The 22,554-nt window shown below is 36.3% G+C and overlaps 1 protein-coding gene across 6 annotated transcripts in view; it reads left to right on the top strand.

The window, feature by feature from the left end:
* Positions 1-22,554, top strand: part of LOC150078345 (rhotekin-2-like) — a 322,298-nt gene that overhangs the window by 85,443 nt on the left and 214,301 nt on the right. For 2 of the 6 annotated variants that reach the window (XM_090385335.1, XM_090385336.1), the window contains exon 2: positions 12,640-12,829. The exons of 3 other annotated variants lie outside the window; for them this stretch is intronic. In XM_090385335.1, the coding sequence (XP_090241461.1) occupies positions 12,695-12,829 (135 nt within the window). In that variant the 5' untranslated portion in view covers positions 12,640-12,694. Of the gene's footprint in view, positions 1-12,438; positions 12,830-22,554 lie in introns of those variants that run through there. One more of the 6 variants, XM_090385334.1, reaches the window with a different exon arrangement.

The raw sequence follows: 22,554 nt of genomic DNA, 5'->3' as shown, positions 1-22,554 counted from the left end.
CCTCAGTTTAAAAGTATTTCCCATATATAGCCTACAATTTTTATAAATTCTGAAATAGTACTTAAAAATCATCTTTAACTTATGTATGTGTACATTTTCATTTGTGTAGTTAATGTTCCATACCCTTAGGTCATTTTCCCTTCTAAGAAGTTCTAACCATCCAGTCCCTTGGAAAATTTCTTATCCGTGTTCTGCTGTATATTATTTATCCATTCAAATGCACGACACCTGAAATCCGAACTCTTCCGAATTGTTTGAATCAGAACGTAAGATTGACTTCGTATTGCAACTTTCGGAAGATCGCGATTTGAGATTTACAGCAAATCAGTGAATTTTCTTGAAATTTTGCGTCCCCTAAATTTTGGCGCCCTGTGCGGCCGCACCGCTCGATCGCCCCTGAAGCCGGATCTGGTTCGGCCCCTTGATGTGGAACCTGGTATAAGAAGATTGGCTGCATCGGGCTATACCTAGCATAGCAATGACTATGCTGGGTATAGCCAACGTAGGTGGTGAAAGGCCCCCTCATATGCGAAATTAAGAGATCATAAATTGCTATTCAACATTTGCATCACTGGTGTAAACGTCATAGGCTAACTGTATCCAGTTCAAAGACGTATATTATAGCAATTAAGGGACGTTTAGTAAGGATTAGGCTGCCAGTAGGTAGATTAAATGCATAAGTTTACCAGTAATAGTACAGCTACTCAAGTATCTAGATAATTTTGGACCACACGCTGTCATTCAACAGCTGTATTTCGTACGTGGGAAACAAGACTAGGACATTTATAGCAATGATATCAAAAATTACAAGATCGGAATGGAGGATGCGTGGCAAAGCTTTGCATCTTCTATATCAGTGGTTCTCAACCTTTTTTTAATCGTGGCCCACTTCTGAGTTTCATTCACCTCTCTGGCCCCACCCCTCATATTGACCGGGAGACTCGACTCGCCGAAAACTGACTACCTGCTGACTCGGCCCCCGCATGACGCAAAGGTGGGCGAATAGAACACCATCCCCTCCAATCAGTAGCGCGTTCACGCAGCTGGAAAGCCTTCGGCGATTTTTTCCTTCTAACACCATTAACTTAAGATCTACAACGATCTTCAAGCAGACCCAGAAAAGCTTTGCACAGAGAAGAGGTACAGGACTGAAATGTTTCAGAATGCATTACTCCGCATATAAATGTTGAGTGAAGCTCACAGATGAAAACAAAAGAGAATGCAGGAAATGAAGAATGAACTGGTCGGGACTGTTTTTGCTCCGCACTGGTGCTCCTGTTAAGTTTATATTGGACGTCTTGTCTTTCTGTTATCTCGCTGTAAATAGTGCTGTTGATGTGAACATTCTCTAATTCCTTGTAAAATTGCAAATTATGCTTGTGCTCTCTTTCTATCTGCCTGTCATGTAAAAATAAGGCAATGATATGTATAATATAATTAATTAGGCAATGTATAATTTGTATAATTTATAAAGACGATGATTTGTATAAATTATAAATGGATAATTATATATATAATTTATATTTGTATATATGAATGTGCACCCCCTGGTTAATAGCTGTAACGGGTATCTCTTAGGAGAAAATAAAGATAATAATAATAAATAATAATATTGTTTTATTATAATAAATGTAATATTAATGTAATATCTGGTTGCAGCGTTGTTAGAGATAACCGAAGAACACCTCTCTTCACAATATCAAGATGGTTACGAGCTTTTGATAGCGGATGAAGAACTCGACTAAATCCAGATTCAACAAGATATGAAGTGGGAAATCCGATAAAAAAAAAAAAAAAAAAAAATTGCCCTCTCCCAAAGCTGTGGAAAGTTATTTGAGTCTTACGAAGATTTGAAAAACCAATAGAGATTCAGAACAGTAAAGCAATTACATATTGGAGAAGAGGGATGTTTTTATGAAACTTCGGTGGGAAGCTTGCGCGAAATGAACGACGACTATTTTGTTGGTAGATAGAGATCATAACGTTGAACAGTTTTGTCGAATTTGTCCTGTTCCTTGGAATTTGACATAATGTGCTAAAGTCTTAGTTGGATTGGATGCAGTAGAATGGGCGGTGAATTTGGATTCTATCCCTGAGGACGAGTTTTTCTGCCCCCAGAGACAGAATCTAAATCTATCTTTGAGGACGGAGACACTCGTCCTCAGAGATAGATTTGGATAGAAAAAAGTCTGGAAATGAATGTTATCCAGACACTGAGTATCTTGTATACAGGTTTCTGGGAATAGTTCATGTTACAAGGGGGGGGGATACGTATGGATTTGTGGTAATCTGTTCATGTATACCTGACAGAAACATGTTTCGTCGCTAAGACGATACCATTCTTGTAACTAAGCAACCCTCTCCCGCATCACTGCGGACTCTGCCTACGATGGAATGACGAGCGGAGCAGTGGACTTTTTAGAATGTAGCCCAGTTCTCACATTCGTCTGTTAATCATATTCCCCTGACACAGGCGCAGAAAAGGGTGGCATTGCGATGTTGGAAATCTGACCGAATGGGAACAGATAAATCTGTTTCTTGTTGTTATATACTTAATGGATTGATGGATCTGATGTTCGTCTGATGTTAACCTGGTAATGTGCCTTCGTATCTTTCTGTACCCCTTGTTGCCAGCAGCGTCCCGCCGTTGGGACATCACGATCTACAAACGGCGTTCATGTGGGTTGTGATTCTGTTGAACATGGCGTTTTGCGGTGTTTTTCAGCTTCTGACAGCCGATCCGATCCCTTTTAAAGTCCTCGGCTTACATAACGTCACTTTGCACGCTTTCAGTCAGTTTTGTTTGTCTGCTACCGTTTACAGGTTTTTATAGTACCAGATTCCTACGTCAGGACGGTATCAGACACCTAATTGGATGTTCTTATTGCGCCATCAGCTTGACATGCTTATCGTGTTCATCCATATATGTCACAGTTATGCATGCAAATTTTCTGGTAAATTCGTCCATTCTTTCCAGGTGGGGTTTATTCCAGTGACGAGCGTAGTATAGATTAGTTTTTTATTTGTTGATGACTATTTTGCTTGTCATCCCATAACAAGACTAAAGTACGCATGAATGAATTTACAGTTTTCTGTAGAGTGAAGTAGGAATAAAACAAGTACATCTTAGCATGTACTTGACAGTTACGTATATGACTTTCTCTGAATGTTGTTGGGGATAGCGTGCGAATCTGCTATTGATATTTCACATTATATTATGTAATTCATTAATAATAATGGCGGATTGAAGAATTATGGTAGACTGTCAGTTTCGTAATTTGAAAGTCATCTGCTTTATACTATCTTGAAAATTTTGATCTTGTCGGAAACCAGCTCTTAATGAAAATGCAAAAGTACATTTACGCAGTATTATTTGATAGAATTCGATTTTGTTATATCAGTACTAAGGTACGTACACTTATAAACAGATTCTTTCATTGCTCTGTATTACTGTATTAGGTTTTAGGGTAAAAAGCCACAGACTACGGAAAACTTAGACTATGTCTGTATTACAAACATAACAATAATTTCAGTTCAGAAATTTCAGAATATTTTTGTTGTGAAGGTTTTTTGACGTATTGACTAATTTAGTCATAGTGCCAAGTTGTGTGGTATTGAAAGGCGATCTCTGATCATTATGTCATTGCATGTTCACTGACCGATTATTTGTAAGAAACTATTTGAAAGTAGACAGATGCACACTTTGCGCAAGGGTATATTGTATTTAACGGTTTCGTCGTCTTCAGATATTCATAGCGGTAAGTGCTTTTATTTTTCTTAAGAAGCTGTTACGGAATTAAATTATCTCCTGATAAGTTCATATAGTTTAATATCGCTTCACGTGTGCCGTACAGAGCCCACATTTTACAACTACTGTAAGCATCGGTTAATTTATTGAATTAATGAATTCATTCTGCCAATTGCGCCATGAAAAATATAAAAAAATACCAAACTGAAGTTAAACAAAATAATCCAAAGATATGATATTAAAAATAAAGCGCAAATAAAATTAATATTTAAAAACTTTTAGTAAAGATTTGATTGCATAATCTCTTAGTTCTGTACATAAACTGATAATATAAGTACACATAGTTGTATTTAGTATTTTGTGGTTTGAATGGTTGTTTTTCTATAGATGAAAGTGAAGCACTTGTCATAGTATACATTAATGATTAAAAAGAAAACGCGACTAAAACTATTTTTCTATCCACAAGTTTAATCAACCCAAAGTTTTTACATCTGTCAACATAATTAATTTCTGTAAAATCTAATTTTAGTTTATAACAATAGCATCTAGTAAAATTATGCTGTATACAGGCAGTTCCCGCTTTACGAGTTCCCTCATTTACGAGTTTTTTTTTTTTTTTTTATCAAGTATCAACAAAATCGAAAATATGAACATTAATTGCAAAAAATGAATGTTAAACATTCATAAATACGGCATTTCAAACCACGCTCATAGCTATACAATACAATACAGCGTACCCCCACTACGATATTAATCCGTTCCAGAGGCGCCATCTTATCGTTAAAATATCGTAATGTGAACCCAATAACACATTGTTTTTTTGGCCGAGTGGGTAAAGTACCTGCCCGGCAACCCAAAGGTCGCGGGTTCGATTCCCGCCTCGGGCTTGGATCAAAGTACTACAAAAACCTTGGGAGGTGCAATATGGCCACAGACGCCGATGCGCCAACAACTACCAAATCAATCAATCAACATTGTTTTTTGGTTATTCGTTCCAAGACCTCGGAAGTTGAAATTTTTGCTGTAAAACTAAGCTGTTTATCTTTTTAAAAGGTCATTTTTGTAATGAAAATTGTATTAGTTACCATAATTGAAATCATTAAAATGCACTATACTTTCATCATTATCATATGTTCTGTTATAAGAATCAATTTCGAACGCCCTTGTCGTATTTTTCTAAAAGCGCATTTCTGGTGGTCACTAAAACAAAAAAAGCAAGTTTCTCTTTCCAGTTTATTAGGCTTTTCTGTTAGTGCAATCTAATTATAAACAGGATTTCTCGATGTTATTGCATTTACGAAAATGCGGACAACTGGAATTGTGTGGGTTTTTACAACATTAATATGGTGATCTTCAATCACCATATTAATGTTTTTTATATGATTGAAGATTTCTTCAATCATATAAAAAACAAATTTTCAAAATTTTCTCTTTATTGCAAGATTGGTTTTCACATCACTTTGTACCTGAAGTAAAACAATATTGTGAAGATAAAAATATTCCTTTTCGGGTGATTCTGATTTTAGATAATGCACCTGGCCACCCACCATTTCTGTGACATCACCCTACTGTTAAATTAAAATTTTTGCCACCAAATGTGACACCACTTTTTCAGCTAATGGACCAGAGCATTATTTAAATGTTTAAAGCGCATTATCTTTGAGAGACATTTAACATGCTGATTAATGGAACGGATAAGAAGGGTGGTCCAACTGTTAAAGAATTTTTCAAAGAATTCCATATTTTAGATGCAGTTAAAATAATACAACAAATCTGGAACAAAATTACAGAGAAGAACTTAGAGTGTTTGGAATAAACTGTCCTCAGTTTATCGATAATTTTGAAGGATTTCAAGATATATCAGAGATCATATAAAATGAAACGCAAGCAGATTGCTAATTGGTTGGTTGGTGAAACAGACTTCCATCCCTTGTCGTGGAAGTTGATAGCCTAAATAAGTTTAAGGCTCAGCTGGACAGGTATTCGAATGAACAGAGGGGTGAAGTGGAAGTGGTTATTTTTTATTTATTTATTTAATTTTTTTTTTTTGGCTGATGCTGCATAAGCTTGCTTTCTTGCATCAAATGCCTCTACTAATGCTAAAATGCTAACCAATTTCAGCTTGACATTTATTCAACTGATGTCACTGATCTGTTTCAAGCACACAATGGAGAGCTCACAAATGAAGAGCTCTTTGAAATAGCAAAATGTGAAGAAGCTGAGGAAGAAGAAGATTTAACAGCTGAAACTCCTGTTCATTCCTTCACTCTCAAGGGGCTAGAGGAAGCTTTCCAACATAGAAAAGCAATTGAGATTTTCGAGTCACAAGATTCAAATTTGGAGCATACTAGGAAAGTTGTTACAGATTATTTAAAAAATGTTTATGCATGCTATCGTGAAATTAATAAAGAAAAGAGAAGACTATCTTGGAAACAAACGCCTCGACACATTTATGAAGAAGACTCCTTGTGCCCCCCCCCCCTCCAGTAGACCAACAATGAGTGCCAAGACAACAATGAGTGATCAAGGAATGTGCATTTAGTCCATGATGATGAAGAATAAACATTCTTTAACATTTGTAAGTCATAAATAATTTCTTTATTATTATAATTTGCTTAATTTTACAAGTTATGAAGAGCAAAAACAATAAATCAATCGTTGTTTAAGCATAAAATAATTAGCTAACTAATTTCATTGTTGAGAATGTAACCCCTGATTTTAACATTACGTCTATGAGAAAAATATCCCACTTTAGGAGCGCACACTAGGAACGAATTAACTCGTAAAGTCGGGAACTACTTGTATTATTCTGTAATACATCGGTTTCCAGATTCAAATGATTCCAGAAGTGGTGAAATCAAAGGATTCCAAAGTGATAAATTGTACTCCAGTATTGGTAGAATGGTCATTTTAAATATTCCAATTTAACTATACTAAAATTACAGCAAGATCTTTTAATTAATCTAAATTGCCCCATAGCTTTCTTCTAAATGCTTTTAATATGGTTTTATAACTGAAATGTATAAAAAAAAAAAAAAAAAAAAAACAGCTACGAGGGTTATTTAAAAAGTTAGTGCCCCGAGTATGAAAGGTTTATTTGAAGAGTCTGGTGATGTTACTTTTCAACATAGTCCTTTAGAAGTCAGTACACTTTTGCCATCGATGCTGCAATTCTTTGATTCCAGTTGCAAAGAACGGTTTCTCTTGGACCTCCAGGAATGCTTTCACTGAAGCACCTGTCGGTTAAAAAATTGATGCGAGGTATTTTTTCAAATTAGGAAATAGATGAAAGTCTGATGGTGCTAGATCTGTTGAAAATGGGGGAAATGGTCCAAGATTTCAAAGCCAAATTCACATAGTATAGCCATAGCAATGACACACTTGTGAGCAGGTGTGTTGTCCTGGTGGAACAACACTCCTTTCCTGAATTTTCCTTGGTGTTTGTCTTTGATGTTTTCATGCAAATACTTGTCACTAAATTTACACTGTCTCTCTCTCTCTCTCTCTCTCTCTCTCTCTCTCTCTCTCTCTCTCTCTCTCTCTCTCTCTCTCTCTCTCTCTCTCTCTCTCTCTCTGGTTCATTTCACAAATATACGTGGTCTCAACGATGTCCATTTTCACTTACAGTCTGCCAACCCCTATGTACTTTTTCTGAGAGAATCTCAGTTATCGGTTGATTCAACCACTGCTCATCTTAGTTGGCAAAATTATTCGCTGTATGATTCTTTTTGCTTCAAAGGTGGTACTTGTGCATATGTCTGTTCCGATATTCCCGGTCAGAGACTTGGTAATTTGGAATCTCCTCTTTTCGATCTTCTCTGGCTTAAAATCACTATCTCATTCTGTCAAATTCATCTCATTCTGTCAAATTCATCTGTTGTCTCTACCATTCTCCCAATGCACTAGACACTTGGAGCTCTTTGACTTCCTCTCTTTGCAACTTGACTTTCTCCAGTACAACACTCCTAACAGTGAGGTAATTTTCGTTGGTGATTTTAATGTTCACAACTCCAGCTGGCTTCCGTTTTCTAGTCACACCGACCCAGCTGGTCGAGATGCTGAGGCTTTTGCAATTACTAATGACCTTACACAGATCATTTACCTACCAGACAGTTCATTTACCTACCAGACAATCCTAACCATACAGCCGACACGCTTGATCTTTTTCTCATAAACAACTCTTCTAAGTACACGGTTGAAGTGAGTGTTTCTTTAGGCACCTGAGATCACAACTTGGTGATTGTCTCTTCTCCAGGCGTCTCCGTAGCCAGGTGGGAAGGAGCAGCAGTGCGTAGCACACGCTTCTTGATTAGACCGGGGTTCGAGCCCGTCACCACCAAATACGGAGGATGCGGAAAGGTCAAGGGAATGACCACCGCATATTCCCGGAGCAATATGGCCTTAGTTGCTAATGCTCCTAAAAACCAAACAAACAAACGTCTCTTCTCCAATGGAGCCTTTATCTCATGGCTGTTCCTAACCTCGTGTTGTTTGGCATTACAAGAATGCAAAATGGGATGACCTGTGAGATTTCTTTTCTTCTTTTTCTTGGTCTGATTACTGTTTCAAAACTTTCAACGTTTGCTCAGATCAAGTCAGTGAAATTATTCTTGTAGGAATGGAATCCTTTATTCCACACTCAACTTGAAAATCATGTCCTTTATCTAAACCTTGGTTTTCCAATAAATGTGCTAAGGCTGTTCAAGAGAAGAACATTGCATATAGTAATTTGCTTGTTTCCAATTCTTCAGTTTCATTTTCTGCCTACACCAAAGCTCACAACAATTGTAAAGCAGTTATTAATCAGTCTAAACTAGATTTTGAATAGGCTAAGAGTAGAAAACTTGCTTCTTGCTCTAATGGTAGCCGAGCATTCTGGTCTCTTGCCAAAGCTGTTGACCGCAACTTTTGCCCATCTCTGCTCCCAGTCAACATCTTTGAGTGGGAGCAGAGATTACCCATCTGTCAAAACCAGATGGTTCTGTTGTCACTTCAGCCAAGGATAAAGCTGACCTGTTAGCATCCCATTTTTCTTTGAGCTCATGTATTAATGATCTTGGTAAAACACCTCCCACCATTCTCAACACACTCCATTCAATGCCTCCTGTGGTCTTCCATCTAAAGGATGTCGAAGGATTTTGACGAATCTTGATGCTAAGAAAGCTCCAGGTCCTGATAGTATTTCTCCACTTGTTCTCAAAACCAGTGCTCCTGAACTTACTCCTGTTCTTTGCTGCCTTTTTTCACTTTTTTATTCCAAAGGTGTTTTTCCTTCTTGGAAATTTGCTTATATTCAGCCAGTTCCTAAAAAGGGTAACAAATCCCTCCCATCCAATTATCATCCCATTGTAATTACTTCTACTCTTTCTAAGTAATGGAGAAATCAATTAACTAGCAACTCTTAAACTGCCTTGAAACATTCTGTCTGATCAATGATCGCCAGTATAGATTCCGTCAGTGTCGATCCAATGGCGATATTCTGGCTTATGTTACCCATTTATGGACAAATCCAATGGAAAAGTTCAGTGAAACTATAGGATGCAAATTATTAAAAGTTCATTTATTGATAAATGATTGAAAAAAATTCAGATTATCGATAAATTTTCTAATTAAATTAGTTGTCTCATTTATAGAAGAAAAACAAAATTATAAGAACAGATTTTAATGAGCTCATTCCACATTGTGACAGCCATAGTTATTTGAACAGATTTTAGTTTTTCATCCTTATTAATAAGGAAGTAACATTTCAAAAGCATAAGGCATTAATAGTGGCTGGAGAGACTCTATCGAATCTTATGAAAACTTCTGCTGAAGAAAATGTACGCTCTGCTTCACAGCTTGTAGGCTTGATGGTCCTTAATGCATCTTACATTCGATCTAGATTTTCGCTTCTCTTTTTCTTTACTTTGTGCATTGCGAATTCATTGCCTGTATTGAACATAGAGGGCTTACTTAAGGACTCGAATTTTTTTATTCCAATTTGTTAATCTCATGATAGAGGCATTTTTTGAAATCTTCCTCTTCGTCGTCTTCATTTACGTTGCCCTCATCTGGTTTCTTCTGCACTACTTATATCCGTAAGAGGTTCAGGAAACAATCGTAAATATATAGAAGTGGCATATTTCTTTAAGGAAACTGGAGAAGACATCTTGAAAGTGTCAGAAATTTGTTCATTTATAGCTTTAGGATCATGAAGATATCGTAAAACGGAAACAGTATTTCGAACTCTTCTTGATTTATACCGTTGCTGAGAGAAAGATTCATTTGACGAGTTATTCCACTATTTTTCTTTGCCAACTTTTTAAGAAGAAGCATCATAGATTTGTCTGCTTTAAATAAGTTTCCATCTTCAGAGCACAAATAAGTTAATACTATTTCAACTGGCCTTAAAATGTCACATAGACTCTCGACTGCAGTCCAATCTTTTTCAGAAAATTCTTCAAAGCAGCAGATTTCTAAAGCTTGTGTGATGCAGGATTTCAGTTTATAAAACGTTGTGCACATTTCAAGTAAACTGTTCCAACGAGTTCTGACATCAAGGATTAACTGTTGCTCATTTATATGTTCTGATTTCACAAATCCTTGGAGAATTTCATTCTTTAAAGGGGAATTTCTGAATGTTTTGCGAACTTTCCGCAAGTTCCTGATCAAACCAAAATAATCATCTTTAAGTGCCAATGACTAAATATTGTCTTCTTTGCCATCTTCATGAACATCATATTCATAAGTCTCTTGATCTACTTCATCATCTTCTTCATCAGTGACATTTTCCTTATAAAGAACGTCCAATACAGCAAGATGAATGCTGTGTGCCAAACATTCTTGGTTTTCTGGGAGTATTTCTTGGCCAAATTTGACCATGACAGCTGCACCGTCAGTTGTAGAAGCCGTGATGTGCTCATTCATGTTGAGTCCGAATTCTTTTAATCTGATATTGACCAACTCCTTATATTTAGTGCTATTTAGTGATCCTCTGATTAATATCATTCCCAAAGACCAATGCTCATTTTCATCATGGACATTTATGTTCATAAATCTTTTATTTTGAAGAGACGTATATTCACCTAGAGTGAGGGAAAAATTGTTGACCATTCTTAACTTTCTCTTTGAATAAGTCAGTTAATTCCTTTTTCTTTTCTCAAGAAATGAAATAACCATATTTTTTACTGTATTAAGACAAGTTGGTGGAGGATTATCATATTCATTCCTTCGTTTTTTTACACTATTTTGTATAGTAACTTTTTGCAATACGTTTAAAACAATCAACACTAGCCATTTTGGAGATGTCTTCTTTCATTGAAAATTTAGTTTTGTAGAAGTCAAGAGTTTTCTGTCTTTTTTGTTGCCACTTCTGCATCATCGTCACTCAAATCAATATGGTGAACATTCTTTATGTGAAAGAATAATCCTGTTGTTGTACTTCCAGCATATTTTAATGTTTTATTGCATATGTTGCACTTAGCTTCAACAGTACTAGACTTGGTAAAATAGTTCCAAACATTTGACTTTCTTGGCATTATTAGGCCTATATAAAAGAAAAAAGTAATTTAATTATATATTGTGTGAATAAAACATTTTGAGTTAAAAATAACCACACTTCATATGTTTCCACATTATGAATAATTAAATTTGCGGCACTTCAGCCAAATCTTACACTTTCGCGCTTTGATTAATTAGTAATTAGATTAATTTTTACTGAATCAGTAAACTGAGAACATGCCTCTACATGAACCTCTAATATTGAAGGTCTGCAGCATTCTTTATAGTGCAGAACTGAAATCGATTAGATAAATGACAGAAATTGAAACACAATCACAGAATTGAAATCAATTAGATAAATGATAATAAACAGACCACCTCATGCAGCGTAAGTAACGTCAGTAACTGACAGCTAGAGGCACCGTAGAAGGCAAAACAACGTTTTCTATTACTAATAAATCTCATTTGCAAGAGAAAACATTGTTTATTTAGCATAAACTTAAAAAATCCATAAGTGATCTGAAACTATCGATAAATTTGCGCGATAATGATACGATAGTTGACTTTCATTTATCGATAATATTTTATCAATTGTATGCACTAGGTGAAACAAGCAGTTGCTCTTGACATCTCAAAGGCTTTCGATCGTGTTTGGCATAAATGTCTTCTAAACAAGCTTCCATTTTATGGTTTACCAACTGTTTTTTGTAATTGGTTATCTAGTTTTCTCTCTGATCGCTCACTGAGGGTGATGGTAGATGGCTCTCTGTCTTCTAACTTCTCCACTAATGCCGGTGTCCCCCAACAGTTTTTTTTTTTTTTATTGAAAATTACCTTCTGAATATACTCATCTTTTGTATGATAATAAAATATGCATCATGTTGACTCTGCAGGCAGTAATAGAACGAGCGGCGAGTTTTACAGTCTAGGATAGTTTTTCGTACTGTAGGTTCGAACGGTACATTTCTCCTATTTCAACTTATACTTATTCGCTTCCGTGCAGTGATAAAAGCGCATATGAATTTTAATAAACATTGGTATGGGTTTATATTCAGTATGTAAACATTTTTTAGGACATCAAATTCAGATACAGTAACTGCGACGAAGTGGTTGAGAGAACAGTGTTCCGTGCCAAGTTTTTCCAAAATAGTAACGACACCTACAGTAAGCAAGCGTGGCGTAGTAGCGGTGGGAACATCTGTGTTCTTAGCAGTTTAGTCTAAATTTCCTTTGGAAACATGTTAATGATCTTTTACAATAATTTCTTTTAGTTAGGAATTAAGGTATAGCTAGCTACTTCTAGCTTTGACGACGCGTTATTATTAGTCTGATGTATTTAATTTGTTGATGATTGTGGTTTTAAATTAAATTGCTCAGGTTGAATTACTTAGCAAGGTTTTTTTTAACTGCAGTGTTAATCGTGATAATGTACAGTATTTCCACACACGCATCTGATAAATTGCCGGAATGAATTCCTGCTTTCGACCGTTACCTCAGGAACTGTACTCATCTCGAACTTGTGATACTCTCTTTTGCAATTCCGGGTTTGTAATCCAGGATTTGGATTTATATTTTATTCGACAGATAGCCCACAGTTTACAGGTGAGTTTGTATGCATTATGCGTACGAATAATAATGTAATACTAAACATCGTGTTGATGTATTCACGTGCGCTTCGTTTTTACTGGTTGATGTTAAGTGAGCAATCGTTAAGAGGATGAGAATTTTGCTCTGTCGCAAAATATGCGAAATAAAAAAAAAAAACAGTTTTGCAGTTCTTTGGTAATAATACATTTTCGGGATATGCTAAATAACTTCTTACTGTTTTCTAAAAACTTATAAACACATAATAAATAAAATACTGTTTTTATTATGGCTGGGTAATAGGAATTATATTAAAAATGCCTTTTGTGTGACATATTCCTAAACATTAATGGTGTTACCTCACAAAAATATCTGTTAGCAGATAAATTCAGTTATTACATCTAGATTCCTACTCTTAGCTTGAAGATATTCTAGCAAAATCTTTGTTGAAATACCCACTATGGATTATGAACCTGAGAGGGCATAAATTCAAATTAAGGAAAGACAGTTGTAGAATAGAAGTGTGGAAATTTGCTTTTAGTCAGCGGGGGTGGTTAATTGCTGGAACAAACTTCCATCTGTCGTTATGGAAGTTGATAGCTTAAATAAATTCGTGGAGGGACGGACAAACTTTTAGAGGGAATGGATGTATGAAATTGTTTTTTTTTTTTTTTGTTTTTTTTTTGTTTTTTTTGTTTGGTTGATGTTACGTAAGCTTGCTTGCCTTCTTGCATCGCATGCCTCCATTACTACTACAGTAAAAAGGGAAATACTGCAAGTACAGTATTTCAATTCTATTTAACAACTGAAGCAACATAGCCTAAAACTAAACTTGTTGGCTGTGGTATTGAAAAGATATGTCCTTTAAAAACAGATTTATCACTAGTTGCAAAAAATGTATGCCAGGGGCCTCATTTAAATATGGAAGAGGATAAGCTCTTAATGAAAAATGTTAATTTATATATACCTAGTACATTCAGATTCCTGGAATTGCCTTCTGCTATTTAAATGGTTTGTGCTGGCTGTGAAGTTTCATAGGACGTTGATCTTGGTATGCACACATGTGAAGTGGGAACTGGCTCGACCACTTCATTCTTGTGTCGCAGCTGATTGATTGCAGAATTTGCAGTTTGAACAGTGTGCTAACATAAAGTTCTTCTTTAAACTTGAGAAAAGGCCTACAGAGATGATGCTTTGAATTAAACAAATAACAGTTTATGAGTGGTTTAAAAATGAATGGAAACACTGGGTATGAACCTTGCCCTTTGATATTATGAAATGATGAAAATGACATGAAAATGAAGGAACTGGTTCAGAATAATAGGTGAATGACTGTTGTTGAGATTGCTCATGAAGTCAGACTGTCCATAGGCTTAGTACATATAATCCTGAAGCAAGATTTTGTGTATGCATGTGAAGTTTATTCCACACTTGCCGTCTGATGATCAGATGGACTGCAGGAAAGCCATCAGAGATGATTTGCTCAAAAAATTTACACAGGATCTGGGTTTCCTAAGAAAAGTGATCACTGGGAACAAGTGCTAAGTTTCTACAACCTAGCACTTGTAGACACTTAGCTCTGCTAAGTGCTAAGTCTACAACCCTGAGAGCAAGGTGGAAGCATCCGAATGGCACACAGAAATATCCCCATAGCCCAAGAAGTCTCATGCAACAAAATCCAGCGTCAGAGTCATGCTGATAATTTTTTTTTTTTGGTGATAAGGGCATAGTGCACCACAAATTTATGATTAAGTGAAGGAGCATTACTACTGCTTACTATGTTGAGGTTTTGACATCTTTTTGTGAGAATGTGAGGTGAAGATGACCTCAAAAATGGAAGGATGGTTTGATCCTGCACCATGACAATGAGCCCAGTCACATGGCAATGGCAGTTCAGTAGTTCTTGGCTGCAAAAACAATGTTATGCAGTAACCTCCCTACTCCCCAGACCTTGCACATGTGACTACTGGCTGTTCCCTTAACTGGAAATAGAGCTTCAGGATCATCATTTTGCTACAGTTGATGACATCAAATTTGGTCTAAAAAAACGTGATTTTAAAGAATGTTTCAAAGCTTGGGAAGACCGATTTTGTGTGTGTGTGTGTGTGTGTGTGTGTGTGCGCGCGCAGAAGGAAAGTACTTTGAAGGTGATTAGGTTAGTAAGTTCAAATGTTACTCAAACTTTTATAGTAAAATTCCTGGAACTTTTTGAATACACCTTGTGTGTGTATAATTATGCTGATTTTTAATGTTAATTCTGACATATTGTGTAACCAATTTAAATCTGTCAATAGTATCCAGTGCCATTAAACAAATAAACATTATGTTATTGCTGTATATAATTAATATTATAAATTGAAAACTTTATAAAGAAAATTTAGTAGAATAAACAGTGGCTGCAATGCATTATCTACCATATGCTGCTTATAATAAAGTAAAAATAAAAATAAATGAAACAAATGCCGGTAGCATGCAAACCAGTATAGCAAAAATTAAAAATAAACCCATACATAATAAAACAAAAGGGAGGAAATCAAGATAAAGGGTATTGCAGAAGGAATGCTCCTAAAATAATTTAGAAAAAAACTAGTTTATACAATACCAAAAAATGGAAATTTTAGTATATGCCAATTAGTTTAAATTTAGTGGCACCTGGAAGATAGTACCAGGTCAAAATCATGTGAAGTATCACTGAAAGTGGAGACAAAAATTAACTCCAAAGGGTAGTATCTACCAACACTTGAATGCAAAATAAAAATAAATAAATAAAATAGATTGACTATTCTGCCTCATATTGATGGAGGACCACAAGGCCAATAATGGACAGGGAATCTTGAATAATGGTGGCCCTTATGCAGTGAAAAATTATAGTAGAACAGGTCCTATTACTTGCATGGCAACACCATAGTCATTGTTAAATTAGAATATATATACAGAAAAATTAGGGTATAGTTTGCAGTATTAGCATATCATCACACTACTGACCATATAAATTAAATTGAACACTAACAAAATATACAAGAAAAACAGAAAAAATAGAATACAAAGAAAACTAGTAGAGTAAACATCAGTGGCTGCAATGTATTAATAGTTGCATGTATACATATATTAAAAATAAAACAGAGGGGCACTGGATCAAAATAAAGGGTATTGCAGAAGTAACACTTTAAAATGATTTAGAAAAAGCCAATTTATACAATATCAAATAACAGAACTTTTAGAATATGCCAATTAGTTAAATTTTTATTTCAATTAATATTATATGTACCCCCCCCCCCCCCCCCCCCGATGAGCCAAAACATTATGACCAGCGAGTTGTTATGCAAATCGAAGCAACTGCAGGTGAACTATAGTGCATGGGTCGGGACACGGTATAAAAATCACCTGATACTGAGCTCTGTTAATCAGTGTTACTCTTGTTCTTCAGATGGGAGGTGGTAGATGACTTTCATCAACCGGTGAAATACCACCACTTTGCTTATTGGAGGCTTGAAGTGGTGAAACCCATGTTTAGTCTCTAGATCAAAGTTTCCGGCATCCCCCTCCCCCCATACTTCTCTTTCTACCCATCCACGGTACTAAGTACTATAGGTTTTGATACCTTTCATGTTTGGGGTTTTCATAAAAAAAAAAAAAAAAAAAAGATGGGAATGGCAGCGGACTTAAGCGAGTTTGACAAAGGCCAAATTGTAATGGCCAGACGACTGGGTCAGAGCATATCCGAAACGGCATAGCTGGTGGGATGCTCACGGTCTGCCACGGGTAGTACCTACCAAAAGTGGTCCGGGGAGGGAAAACCCACGAACCGCCGGTGAGGCATTGGACGACCATGACTCATTGATGCTCGAGGTGAGCGAAGGCTCTCCCAGGTGGTACGTGGCAACAGAAGGGTGACTGGTGCAACTCACCAGTAATTGGAATGATGGTAACGGGAGTAATGTCTCACAACACACAGTACATTGAACCTGCTGAAAGTGAGACTGTGTAGCCACAGGCTGCTCCGAGAGCTTGGTGCATTATAGCCTTAGTTGCTACTGCGCCAATAAAACCCAACAACCAATCAACCAGCTGCTCCGAGAGCCTATGTTAATCGCATTTCCTGTTGCACCATGTGGACTGCCGGGTGTGTGTGTGTGTCGTTTACCTGGGGAAGTGATGGCGGCTGGATGCACCATGGAACGAAAACAAGCCAGTGGTGGCACTGTCATGCTTTGGGCAATGTTCTGCTGGGATACCCTGGGTCCAGGCATCTATGTGCCGGGCACTGTGACCTCTACCACCTACCTAAACTTCATTGCTGACTAGGTACACCCTTTCATGGCAACAGTGGTCTTCCCCTCTGGCGGTGCCGTCTTTCAGCAGGATAATGCGGCATGTCATACCGACTGGATTGCTCGAGACTGGTTCGCGGAACATGAGGAATACTTCCAGGTATTGCCTTGGCCTCCAAATTCCCCAGACATCAATCCCATTGAGCATCTGTGGTTTGTGTTGGAACACAACTCCGATCTGTGGTGTCTCAACCACGGACTTTACAGGAGTGAAAGGATCTGCTGGTTACGTGTTGGTACCAGACACATGACACATACCACAAGACACATTTAGAAATCTTGTAGCGTCCATGCCGCACCGGGTATGAGCTGTTTTGGCTGCTCATGGAGGACCAACATCATATTAGGTAGGTGGTCATAATGTTTTGGCTTATCGGTGTATATTACTATTGTGAACAGTATATCTGTATATCAGCAACCAGAGCCAAATATCATTGCATTTGATGCCATATACAGTTGTGTCCCCGTATCCACTGATTCAGTTACCTGCGGTTAACCACAGAAAAAAACTGAAAAACTTAACATGTACTACTCGTGTGTCCAATATGATGCTTCCCTTTATTTTTTTACAGTGTCTTGTATGGTTTGGTCATCAACATTATAATGATTCTTTAGAGATTTAATGGATGCACTGTTTTCAAACTTTTGAATAATTTCAAGTTTTTATTTAATTGAAAGCATAACTCTTGCGTTTGCCCATCATTTTCGTGATTTCTAAACAAAAAAAAAAATAAATAAATAATAGTTACTATATAAAAAAAAATTTTTTTTGACATCCCTGACATAAATAACGAAAAACAAAATTTGTCCTTTTGCGGTGCGACAGAACACAACAATCGATGTGATGCACTAAATCAAACTAAACATTTGTTTTGAGCGGTAGGTGTGAATACAGCTGTTGCAAGATAATGGGTACACTAATCTCCCAATGACGACTTATAACACCGGTTCTTGTAGCTTATTTACTACTTGCAAAATATCTGTTGATACCTCTTCTAGTTATTACTTGAATTTTATGATTTTTTTTTTTTTTTTTTTTGTAATTTGAGTCTTGAAGCATCCCGGTTAATCCAGTCCCGGTAAAAACTTTATTATACATATGTACATACAAGAAAATCACGTTATATATGGGGTCAGCAGGCGTGTTCGCTTTATACGCGGTTTCAGCCATCCACGGTAGTTCTTGGAACATACCCCCCACCGATACGGGGGGCTTACTGTACTTATTAAATTCAAATAGGAAAAATGCTAAAATAAAAACAAAATTATGAAATATGGAAGAAATTGGTATCAGGCAGTAATTGATATTATTATTATTACTCATATACTTTATATTCTTACTTCAATATTTCATAATTTTGTTTTTATTTTAGCGTTTCTCCTATTTGGATTTAATAAGTATATGCTATCAAATGTTATGGTATTTGGCTCTGGTATACATGTATATATTGGTTCATAATATTAATTATATATATTATTTATGAGATTTTTCTGTATATATGTGGTTTCTGTTATTGGGTATATCTACTGGCTATCTTGCACCTTGTTTCAAAGACAGAGATTTTTAGTGTTACTTATATATATACTCAATTTATGTACATGTGTGTTGTTGTCACAGGCAATTTAATTAACAGGAGGTGAATTAGGATAGAAATAGACATTCTTGCCTGCTCTCCTATAAACTAGCTCACATATTCAAAGTCTTTCCTCATTTGGGTGCCTTTTTATAACATTTTCATCAGGCACATATCCATCTTTAGACCTCTTTGAAAAAGCTCATATTACTTTAACTGTTGTCTCCATACCTGGACGTAATATTCCAATAGCCAAGAATGTGGAAAAAATTAGTTGGAGGAAAGTGAGCAGTGTATATGAACAAAGAATATAAAGTTAGTGCTTGGGTCATCTAGGAGTGCGATTTCCTGTCCATGCTAGTCTTGACCTTGGACATAGTAGATATGTGGATCAGTAAATAGTTGCATGTATACAACAGCTAAATTAAATACATATATTTAATTATCTTATATAAATCTTATTCTCTAATATAATCTCATAATAACCTTATACTTAACCTTATAGTTAAAATGCTGATGTGTGTATATATATATATATATATATATATATATTATATATATTTGAGTTAAGTTAATGGTGGTAAGTTATAATGTATAACATAAAATGAAAGCTAGTAAGATAGCTTCTCAAGAACGACCAAAAACCTATGCGGGTGCCCAACGCAACCTGGAAAAAATATATATATATATGCCAAAAATAAAGCAAGGAAAATCTTGCATATCAATAACAATAGCATATCATTAATCGGATCTGTGACGAATTAATAATATTATAAATTAGATATAAATTAACTATCCTATTTACTTTTTACATACTTGGATATATATATATATATATATATATATATATATATATATACACAGTCGAACTTGGTTATAACGAGCACGGAAATAACGAGATCACGGTTGTAATGAGCAAAAAGTCATGATGATTTTAATTACACGTATTCCCATACAATCGCTCACTGTTATAATGAGCATACTACATGGATATACCGAACAAATTTTGGTAACTATGCAAACATTCTTAATTGCTCGGGTAGTCGAAAAAATCCCATTTCTTGGAATAGATGAAAATGAAAAGAGTGACTTAGCTTTATGACCTCCTGCATCGGATTAGTGGCCAGTTTATGACCTTGTCCTTCCGGGGATGGATGCATTGGCGTTCCCCTTATCGCATTACTCTACAGATTGTCTTATATTCATTGAACCATAAATTTATTTCAGGACTTCTAAGAACGTTGTATGCAGATCACTTTATCATTTTAAAGTAAAATCAGTTAGAAATGAACCCTTCTTTCGGAAACATGTCTACTAATAAAAGTAGTCTCTCGATTCGCGAAAAAGTTGAAATTATTCATGAGTTAGAACGTGGTGCAAAAAATGTTGAGTGTGTGAAAAGTTTTCCTTGTCCTCTTCAAGTGTATTGACATTGTGGAAGAATAAAGTTGTTTACATATCAGCACTGAAAAAGAACATAAGCGAAAAAAAAAAAATTTTGAAAGTGCGAGGTTACAAATGTTGGTTAAGCAGCATTACTTCAATTGTTCACCACACAAAGGAGTGCTGGATTTTTAATAGATGGTCCGATCTTGAGGCTCAAGCAGAAAAATTTTCTAAACAATTTGGACGCAACGATTTTGTGTGTAACAACGGTTAGCTGGATCAATTTAAAAACTGACATAACATAGTTTATGCAAAAATTAGTGGAGAATCTCGACCTGCAGATCCAGTAATGGCAAATGAATGGATTGACCATGTTTGGGTGGAAATCAGGAAAAAAGATTTCAATGACGAAGACATCTACAACACCGATGAAACAGGACTTTTTTATAATTTGACACCTGACAATATATTTAAATTCAAAAGGGGAAAAATGTGTTGGTGGAAAAAAAATCAAAGGCTCGCTTTACGGTGCTTGCATGCGCAAATATGAGAGGAACTGATAAAAAAAAAAACTGTTTGTTATCTGAAAATCGTTAAAACCTCGGTGTTTCAAAAACGTAAGGAAACTTCTTGTGGATTACACTGCAAACAAGAAAGCTTGGATGACTTCGGATATTTTTCGACAATGCATAAATGATTGGAATAAGGAGCTATTCAAAAAGAAGGAAAATATTTTGTTTGTTTGTTGATGACTGCCCTGCACATCCCCAGATTCAAAATCTGTCCAACATTAAGCTGGTGTTTCTGCCTCCCAATGCGACATCAGTTTTACAACCAATGGACATAGGTATAATCAAGAGTTTGAGAGGATTTTATAAAAGATTTCTAGTTCTGCATCTGATCAGTCAAAGAGAACAGAAACTTACCGAGTCTATATCGATATTGAATGATGCATGGAACAACGTTACTTCGACAACCATATCGAGTTGCTTCAAGAAATCGAAATTAAATTCGAATAAACTTTAAATTGTAGATGAAGAAGATGGAAACAAAGAAAACAACTTGCCATTATCCAAATGGTTGCTATGTAACAATATTGTAGGCTTTAATACAGAAACATCGATGAATTTGTATGAGTTGATGACAACTTATGAACTAGTGGTCTTCCTATAGAGAGTGATATTGTAGATGCTGTGCTCAACAAAGACGATAACGACGATGTTAAAGACTGATTGTGATGATGATATGACAATTAAAAGATAATTAGCATTAGCATTAGTAGAGGCATTTGATGCAAGAATGCAAGCTTATGCAGCATCAGCCAAAAAAAAAACCCCACTTCCACTTCACCCCTCTGTTCGTTCAAAATACCTGTCCAGCTGAGCCTTAAACCTATTTAGGCTATCAACCTCCACGACAAGGGATGGAAGTCTGTTCCACCAACCAACCACCCACTGGCTAAAGGCAAATTTCCGCACATCTATCCTACATCTGTCTTTCCTCAATTTGAATTTATCCCCTCTCAGGTGATTATTCTGAGCTAGAGGTAGAATCCCATCAGCATTGAGCATGCTCAAACCATTCAAGGCTTTATACACCTCTATCAGATCACCTCGCTGGTGCCTAGTCTCCAGACACTGTAATTTGCAAAACTTAAGCCTTTCTTCGTAAGAGCACCCCTTTGTTCCATTCACTAATCTTGTTGCCCTTCTCTATACTCGTTCCAGCAGCTCTACATCCTTCTTGAAATGAGGCCTCCAGACCTGTATACAGTACTCTAGGTGTGGCCTGACCATTGCGTTATACAAGGGAATAATCACCTCCTTATCCCTGCTGGAAAAATTTCTCTATATCGTTGACAATACTCCATGAGCTACTCTTGCAGCCCGTCTGCACTGCTCAGAGAACTTCATATCTGCCTGCACAACCACCCCCAAGTCCCTTTTATTCTCTACCACTGTCAGTGTAGTACCACAGAGTTGATACGTTGCTCTGGGGTTGCTGTTTCCCATGCGTAGTACTTTACATTTGTCAATGTTAAACTTCATTTGCCACCTCTCAGCCCATCTGCTCAACCTTTCCAGATCCTGTTGCAGCAGCAGTGTCAGTAGTGTCCTTGACAACCCTGCCAACCTTTGTATCGGCTGCAAACTTGGACATTAAGCTTGATATACCATCATCAATATCATTTATAAATACAGAAAACAATAATGGACCCAACACTGAGCCCTGAGGGACTCTACTAATAACATTAGTCCACGATGAGCAGTGTCCATTGATTACCACTCTCTGTCTTCTAAAACAAAAACAGTGCCGACAATCTCACAAGCTCAAGGTTCAATGGACACATTAGTAATTTTTTTTTGAAGGAACTGAGGAAAGTAATGAGACTTTTAATGCATTGAGTGTTTTAAGGGGAAACTTAAATACCAAAGTGAACTCTTTCAAACAA

Source organism: Mastigoproctus giganteus, chromosome 11 (assembly GCF_048544385.1).
Source record: "Mastigoproctus giganteus isolate SK-2022 chromosome 11, ASM4854438v1, whole genome shotgun sequence".
Lineage (NCBI taxonomy): Eukaryota > Metazoa > Arthropoda > Arachnida > Uropygi > Thelyphonidae > Mastigoproctus > Mastigoproctus giganteus.
Note: the sequence above shows the minus strand (reverse complement) of the source record. Positions and strands in the feature narration are given on the sequence as shown.